The following is a 9,217-nucleotide window of genomic DNA, read 5'->3' on the forward strand; positions in this document are numbered from 1 at the left end:
AAAAGTTATCATACTCTAGCATAGGTGGTATATTGGATCGTCAAAGTTTCATCTATAGTCTAATTAATATTTACCACTTCAAAAGGTCCATTAATTAGAAGCGCCAACAATATCAATATATTGTCTCAAAAGATTTCGACTCCAGACGGGTCGCGAGCATGTCTAAGCGACGAAGTTACTGAAAATTAGTCAGTTGAATTGTTTGATCATAATGGGGATGAGAAATAAGCAAACACACATGTAAAAGGTTTGGTTTATAAAATGAAATCATGTAGTGTATATCCGCTTTCGTCGTATTCCTTAGCCCCTTAGGGCCTTGATGATATCTCACATCTATGACACGATTATGCCGACACCAAGTCTCCAACCTTCTTTCTTCTTACACAAAGTATATTATTGAGCCGGTACAATTGTTCATGTTAGGATCACAATTAAGATGCTGGTTACTCTTTTAACTTCAAGAATTTTTAAATAGTGACCTTTATGATTGTTCTTTCTTCCTCACACGATTTCTCTAACCTAAGATACACATATTAAACAACTGAGTACCAAAATTAAGATAGTTTTATTGGATATATGTCAAAACATGAAGATATTACGTAGTAAACTATGCCTAAATCAGGCAATATCAAACTCATTAAATCACCAATAAAAAGTCTGTTGTACAGTGTGGCTACATGAGTCAAGAGTGCGTGCGTGTGTGGTATACGCCATCTATACAGTGTCGATAAGAAAGACGCTATGTAAAATATGTTGTCCGGCATCTACTTATATTAAACAAAGGTGATGCACTAGTTTCATTATCTCATTTTGAAATAAGGAAATACAAGATAATAAAATATATATATATATATATATATATATATATATATATATATATATATATATATATATATATGATGCATCAGTTTCATTATTTCATTTTGAAATAAGTAAATACAACATTATAAAAAGAGTAGCAATATCATATATTTTGTCGAAATAGTGGTTTGAATGAATGAATGAATGAATAAATGATACAAATTACAGGTGTGGGGACAAGGAGAGGTGATTTTAGTTGATTCAAACGTGGCAAACACGAGCAGAAATATGTACAACTCCATGCGCCAACTTCATGTTATTACGTGGGACATAACTCACTCATTTGTCCATTTCCAAGATCGTATTGTGATTCATTGCATGCATATCATATCTACTTTATTTTCTTTACTAATAATATTTATAAGACAAAGAGGCTTATGCTTATCACTAATTGATGAATTTAGACGACATGTGCTTACTCAACAAAATCATCCATCATAGTAAGATGTACTTTAATTACTTTATTACAATCATATATATCCTATTCATCAATGTACATGTGTAATCTAAATTTAAGTTTTCACAAATTATATTTTCTCATAATTCAACATACTTTTCTATTATGCTATTTGTAATGGGAGGTTAACTTAAAATGTATGTTTATTTATTTTTTCTGGGAGGGAAATGAATTAAGGTTGATGGAGTTTAAAATGCATTCATGAAAAAAATTAATAAGCTTATTATATTCAAGTGCAATAAGTTTAAACATATGCATATACGTATATGTTTTTAAATATGTATATATATATTGTATAATTTTATCTTTTTTACAAAGTAAAATAACATTAATAAAATGTGTGTGTGTACAGCCAAACAACCTCACGAATGCACTCGTCCACACTGACTTCCCCATCAAATGCCTGCAATGAACGATGTATGCAATGAACAACCTTGTGAGCTCCCCGCCCTTCTCGCATCATACACCTCCCTCAAGTGATGATGAACGAATAGCATTTTGGATAAATCATAAATGTATTTGAAAATAGGGAACTGAAATTACAACATCAACTTAAAGAGGGGACGATCTAGTTCAATAACAATACAACAAGGAAATGCAAATCTAAGTCAAAGTTTATGAATTGGAAATATACATCTTTGTTTGGGTGACTATTGTTGTCAACATACGGTTTCGCCAATACTATGTTTAGATAGCGATTTCAAATAAGCAAACAATTGTTCAATCAAATTGTTGAAGGTATCTCCAACCATTTCACGCTGTGGCGAAACTTGGGCTTTATCAGAGGGGTGGCCGAAGTTGCAAAAAAATGTTAGGGGTTCAGAACTCAATACATATTTTGAAATATCAAGTCTAATAACGAAATAAACAATAGCATGCTAAATAAATCTTTAATATTTAACCACGTTTTATAGACACAATTCACTCAAGTGTGTGTGTGTGTGTAATTTTGACTTCTAATTTGTGTCGAGTTCTACTACTTGGTCCAGTGCAACAATAATTTAAAATAACCTAATTACGTTAGTTTCATAGGCATTCAATAACAAACTTATAAGTCTTGAGTTGAACAATCTCTGGTGAAAACAATTACAACTTAAAAACTTAGTAAAACCAAAAGAAAAAAAAAACATCATATGGTCTCTCTTTAGGGTTGGTAAATATCAACATCCAAATAATCACCAAATAAAATTTTGCTGCCTTTTCTTCAACTTGCGAACCGAAGGCCATTTCCAATGCGGGTAAGGTTTGAGATTTAGGCGATGATTGTGATCGGTGGAATATGTAAAAGGAATTTCTAGAGTTTGGAGAAGAAACTAGAGCAGCTTAAGGGGATGAATCAAGCTTCTCCGGAGTTCTCACTTCTCTCTAGAGGTGAAAAAAAAAAACGAACCCGGAACCGACCCTACGCGTAGGGTATGGATAGGGTATGCATTTCGGTACCAAAACTCGTAACCGGAACCAGACCCGTTTATACCCGATAATACCCAAAAAACGGAACCGGTTCCATACTCAGAACCGGGTTTTTCCAATATCCGAAACCGGGTTTTTCAAATACTCATTCTATACCCGAAAAATACCGGAAAAATACCCCAAAATGCTTCTAAAAATTGTAACTCCTTAAAAAATCCAATCTATACCAAAAAAATACCCAGAAAAACCCCCGAAAAAAATGTTTTTTCAATACCCGGAAATAGGGTATTCAAATACCCAGTTTTATACCCAACCCGAACCCAATGCATAGGGTATGGTTGTTAGAGACAATACCCGGACCCGAATCCTACCCGGGTATTGCCAATACGCGGTCATACCCGAACCCGATTCCATACTCGGAACCGGGTATTTAAAAACTCGATTTGTGCACCTATACTTCTCTCTACCTTTGAGATGGGCCGTGCCTATTCTGACCCTTGAATATTTAGTTTTTCTCTTCGGCCCATAAAGACCCACTAAATTGACTTGTAAGTTGTGACTCAAAATAAACCCAACGCATCTTAATATACAATTATACAGTCTAAAACTTTACTTACAAGTAAAGTTAAATATGAAAAAACTCTGCAATGGTTATGAAAAAACTAATTACAATTTAATGAAAAAATAAGAGCATATAGTTAGATAAAATAAAATAACATATTTGTAAGATTTTGTAATTTGTTAATGGATCTATTACAATTGTGTGAGGTACTTTCATATTAATATATATCGATCAATGATACTCTTGAAACTCAATCGAAACAGTCATTTAGTGTTCTGTTTTTTTCTTTAACCAGTAGACCAAATGAGCTAGGACTGATCCTGTAAAATGAGATCAATCAAAGAAATTCATTTTACAATGGGTCACCGCTAATATCCATATCATTAGGCTTATTTTACCATGTGCAAAATATAAAATTAAGGATATTGAGGAAGAAGAAACATGTGCAAATTAAAGCAAGTATCATTGTCAAGAGTCCCTATATATACATATATATATTTCCTACCTGGTAGGTGAAATACAACGACCTTTATGATCTCCTACTCTACGCATATACAGGACGTCACACAGCCGCATCTCACATATCTTCATAATCTTCCGCAAAAGCCCATGATTAACAACCAGTTTACACTCACCTGGTATCATTGTCCAGGGGCAAAGTAGGAACTTCAAGTATAGTTAGCAATTTTCCAGTAAGCAGTCAAAGAGAGAGAAATCAGCTTTACAGTTCGGTTATTGCAGTTGTAGTATGTGTGTCCTCAAGCTGCAGTCATGCACCTGCTTTCATCCGCAACCATATAATTATTGAATTTTGTTATTTCTTAAGTAAACTTTACACCAAATAAATGACTTTTGATGCATACCTCCATGTTTGTCAGTAATGACAACAGATCCTTGCACTGATTGATCATAGACTGTTCATTCGTTGTTGTGGTAGCAAGTTCAGATGCCAAGTTGTTCACATGCTCCACCTGTTTAAAAGATTTTGTTTTTAAAGACATAAATATACAGCCTGTTAAAAGACGTGGTATATGAGAAGGGTCAAGATAATTTAAAATGCTTGACCCTCGACTTCAACTCAATTTAATTACGGTTTTACCCTTTTAGCTAATTACATAAATAGTCATTGTTCTTTACTTTAGTATGTTGGAGTTTAACACTAGAGTGAGACCCCAAACCAAGTATTTGTCAAACCACTAGAAACACTAAAAAAAGGGTAAATATTATAATTAAAATAAAGATCCACACAAAGTAACACAATATGCAAATTCAATTTTAAAAAAAGGGTTCATAGACCTAAAAAATGTGCCTGAAGAATGAGACTGACTCATAACGCATGATCAAAGGCGACAAAAAATAGCTAAATCATCTGTCAAGCATTTAATGGAGGCAGACCGATGTATCATTACTTGTTAATTAATATAACTCACGTTTTTCTTAACTGATGTGCTATATGTCAAGGAATCAACAACTAAGTTATCCAAAGTTCACACAGCTGACAGTGAAGAAAGGGGTTCAAAAGAGTTTCCACAAACCTTTGTCACCAAAGAGCGTATCAAGGATGTCATTATCTGCATCACATCAGCTGCCGAACGGAAAGCATCTTTTAAACTTTGAACATCAACCTGTAAAAGTAACAGAAGTTAGCAATAATTTTAAAGCTTTTAAACCTGAATCATAAAACCTCATATGTTTTTATTGTAAACTTTTATGCACACAAAATACCTTTGCACCATCAACAAGCGGGACACGAAGGGTGCTGGACTCCAGAGACACAATAGTCCCAGATAAAGAGGCAATGTGATCCCTCTCAACTTGATCCCAAATTTTCAAATACGGTATCTGTGTTTCCATAAAAATATATGATAAGATAGCTGTGATATTATAACCAACAGAAAGCCACTACTTGGAGTAATGAAAGAAACAACAGATTATATAATTAAGTAATAATGTGATAATTCACATTCTTGCCTGTGTTTTGAGAACTGTGTGCAACTTCAAGTTTTGCCTCAGCTGTTGTATCTCCATTTGTTTAGCTATGACAGACTGTCGCATTTTTGATGTTGTCACCCATGAATTATATAGACTTTTCTGAAACAGAATGTAGAAAAACAGTATATAATTAATAAAAGAAAACTAGAAGGTGTGTGACTATATGAACTATATAAATAAATAAATAACGCTTTGATGCACATGAAGGCACTATACATAAAGCAATAAAGGTATAAAAGAAAAAATTTATAATACAATACTTGTAGGGGCAAGAGAGTAAAAGCTGATAGATAATATTTTCTACTGAATTAGCTTAAAACTAATGTAGCCACTCTCACATTAATGCATGCATGTATATACATAAATGTATATGGTTAAAACTTAATATGAAGTAAAGAACCATCACTCAGATTAGCCTCATTACTGCTGCTACCTACTGACAAAATTGTCAACCATATAACGTTGATAATCCATCATTCTTAAAAAGACAGCTTAACGAAATAAATACATATAAGAAATCAAGTTACACTTCCATCAACTTAAAATAACTTATAGGGGGTATTGGGGTGAGCTTTTCAAACTTGCTTATTTGCTTGCTTAATTTTTGAAAAGCAAAAGCATTTTTGAGAAGCTCCATTTTGAAGCTTTTGGAAGGGCTTTGCCAAACACCTTTTGCTTTTCAAAAATCAAATAAGCAAAATTTAAAAGCTCACCCAAGCACCCCCATAGTTCATGAAAACACAACTTGCACAGTTGCACTGCAGAGTGCAAGGGTCCATCATTGGCTACAAAACTAATTAAAACAGCCTATAAGGAGTAAGAGGTCCACTCTAATCTACAAATTAACACCACGCGTATGCATTAATGCAAAAAATGTGACTTACAAAACATGACTTTTGCCAAGATCTAATTCATGAGTCGACCAAATACAACTTAATATTATTTGAACCAAACAGATGTAAATTTATTTCAAATCATTAGGAATGTCTTTATAAAGACACCTATCACAAGTGGGCACCCCATCTTTTGCATTCTTTGCAACTAACAATGAACATGCTGCATAACATGTCCCCTGGAAAAAAGAGTCATACCTCCCACAAAATAACTAAAATAACACTGACATTTTACTGTTTCTACATCATCAAAATGAACAAATCACATTAACAATTTGACCCGTCCAGACTAATGAAAGCAGGACAGATTCTGTAGCCTATCAAGCCTCAAAGCAGGTAAAAAAAACTGAAATCATTACTACCACTACAACCCAAAGCAGAATTCAGAACTCCAAAAATAATATCAAGCAAAGCCTTTAAGTTCTTGCAAACGTTCCCTATATTTAAACTTTCCCCTGGTTCTACAAGTAACCAAGTACTAGAATGCATTCAGCCAAATGTATACCAAATTATCGTGCACCTGCGTTAGTACTTGGTATAAAGTAAATACACTTGCTCCATCAGTAAATAACCAATTTACCGACTCCAGTGTACACACTCAACTAAATGATTAGTACTTTACATATTTGGCCTCTAAGTGAGAATTACTAACCCCTGACAATACTAACAGAAATAACTTGTAATTAACAAACAAGCCAACAGCAAACTATTTGAATTACAAGAACTGTAACAATAGCATAGGATGATAAAAATCAACTAATATAAGAAAGTGTGTGCTCTGTAACTCACATAGACATGAAGCTAACTACAACAGACTAACAGAGAAAGCAAGCAAACAAACCAGTAGCATTCATTACCTGAGCAGTTGCTCTCTGGACCTGCATTGCAGCATCTGCTCTCGCATTTGCAAACCTCCACTGCAAATATTTATTGTGTAGCATCCTCAAAACATGTGCATCACTAATGGCATTATCCCCTACCTTCCTTCTCCTAGCTTCAGCAGCAAAGCTGAGAACCGAATGTGGATTGCCCAAATTACTATTCGACCCAATTGCACCCCGTGCTCTTATTGGACTAGACATACACCTTGACGGAGATGATGCAGACGCCAACGGCACACTCTTGCAAGGGGAAGCTGGTCTAACAGCTCCTCTAACCGGAGAGGGAGACAATCCTCGTGGTGTTCGTGCTGGCCCGTCTTTTAAATGCCTATTCCCTGCAATTAACTTATTATTTTGCGCCAAAGGAGGCGAAACCAGCTCCGGTTGTACTCTCCTTAGACGATTAACAGTTTCTTGCCTGAATCTAGCTGGTACCATAATTGCCCGAGGCGTTGCACCTTTAACATTACCCGGAGTGCTACCCGATGAAACACTCTCCGCATCCGAAACCACACGGTCAGAATTATCAGAATCAGTAAAAAGCTTATCAATACTTCTACTAATCTCCGGCATTACACCCTTATCATCTTTTAATTTCTCCTTACCGATCATCGATTTCCGTAAAGCCCTAACCGCAGTTGCGGTTCCAGTACCAGATCCACTCAATTTCGTATTCTCATTCGAAAAATCCACGCTCCTTGTCATAAATCCATCCTGCCGTGATCTCGCTGGCCAACGCTTCTGTTCAGCCGAATTTGAAATCCCTAACTTCCTAACTGGCGTCACAGGCCTCCTCTCCGGCGTAACAGGTCTCGATCCATTATTAAAACCAGCTGCAATCGGTTTCGATACCTTAGTCACCGGCGTCACCGGCCTCCTCTCCTGTGTACTAGCTCTCGATCCGTTAATAGAACCAGTAGACATCCGTTTCGATACCGGAGTACTCGGTCTCGATCCATTATTAGAAACCGTAAACGGCGGTTTCGATACCTTACTCACCGGCGTCACCGGTCTCCTATCCGGCGTACTATGCCTCGATCCGTTAGTAGGCGGCGGTTTTGACGGCTTACTTAACGGAATCGCAAACGACGGACCTTGAAACGAAACCGATAAACTCCTCGCCGGCATCGCCGTTAACATCTTAACGGCGGATGACGGCGTCACCGGACGACGTCGTTCTGTTGACTGAGCTCTCTTATTAATATTATTATTATTATTCGCCGGCGTCATCAGATTCGTGGAAGAAACAGAAACTAACGGCGACGGAAACCGTCTTCTCGGCGTACACGTGGAATTCGAATTCGAATTCGAATTGGAAGACGACGTCGTTGTGGTAGTAGTAGTGGAATAAGAAGAAGATGAAAAGGTACCTGACGATGACGTGGACGTCATTGTAGTAGTTGCAGTAGAAGACAAGTATCGTGAACCAACATCTCTGGATTTAAGCCGACGTGGCACCGGAACATTGTTATCAAGAGTAGCCTCAGAAGGCACCAACGGCGCACGCTTCGGTCTAGCCGGAGACAAGCCTCGTGACGAAGAGACGTTATTAGCCACCATTATATCGCATAATTCTTAATAAAAACCCTAGGTCAGGTGAGGTGAGGTGAGGTTAGATCAGAATTAGATCAGGTCAAATTGCAATTGCAATGGAGTGTGAAATTAATAATAATATTATTATTATTATTATTATTAAGAAGAAGAAGTGGAATTGAGGTGTAACTGACTGAAGGAGTGGATGGTGGAATTTGGGCGTTACGTATCACCGGCGAGAAGATTTCGCGGAGGAGGAGGAGAAAGGAGTGGGTTTAGGGGTGATTTGGTTAGCATAACTGTTCTTGTGACTTGTTTACACGTGTGCGCGTCATACAAATATATATAACTTGTGTTTATGTTTATTTTTTCCTTTGTTTGGACGACACTTTTTTTTCTTTTTTTTTAATCTTGTTGAACCACACTTAAAAACAACATTTTTTTATGGTTCTAAACTAATGGAGCGAGGACTCGAGGCTCAGCTAATGGCTCGAAATCGATTCAATAAGGCTCAAACTAAGGCTCTGTTTGATATGGGGTAATGGAATGGACGACTGAATGGAATGGACATGTAATGGAAATGAGAAAGAAATGAAATGGGTTATTACCATTCTAATGAATGTTTGGT

General features: G+C 36.3%; 1 protein-coding gene across 1 annotated transcript; it reads right to left on the reverse strand.

The window, feature by feature from the left end:
- Nucleotides 1–3,715: 3,715 nt before the first annotated feature.
- On the reverse strand, nucleotides 3,716–8,869 carry LOC143562871 (QWRF motif-containing protein 2-like). The gene is made up of 6 exons (XM_077050559.1): nucleotides 7,033–8,869; nucleotides 5,262–5,381; nucleotides 5,016–5,132; nucleotides 4,826–4,915; nucleotides 4,154–4,261; nucleotides 3,716–4,067 (listed from the first exon to the last, which is right to left on the reverse strand). The coding sequence occupies exons 1-6, from the start codon at nucleotides 8,614–8,616 to the stop codon at nucleotides 4,023–4,025; spliced, it is 2,064 nt and encodes a 687-aa protein (XP_076906674.1). The 5' UTR covers nucleotides 8,617–8,869; the 3' UTR covers nucleotides 3,716–4,022.
- Nucleotides 8,870–9,217: the final 348 nt, after the last annotated feature.

Source organism: Bidens hawaiensis, unplaced genomic scaffold, assembly GCF_021521415.1.
Source record: "Bidens hawaiensis isolate Kalapana, Puna unplaced genomic scaffold, B.hawaiensis_p1.1 tig00021180_1, whole genome shotgun sequence".
Classification (NCBI taxonomy): Eukaryota; Viridiplantae; Streptophyta; class Magnoliopsida; order Asterales; family Asteraceae; genus Bidens; species Bidens hawaiensis.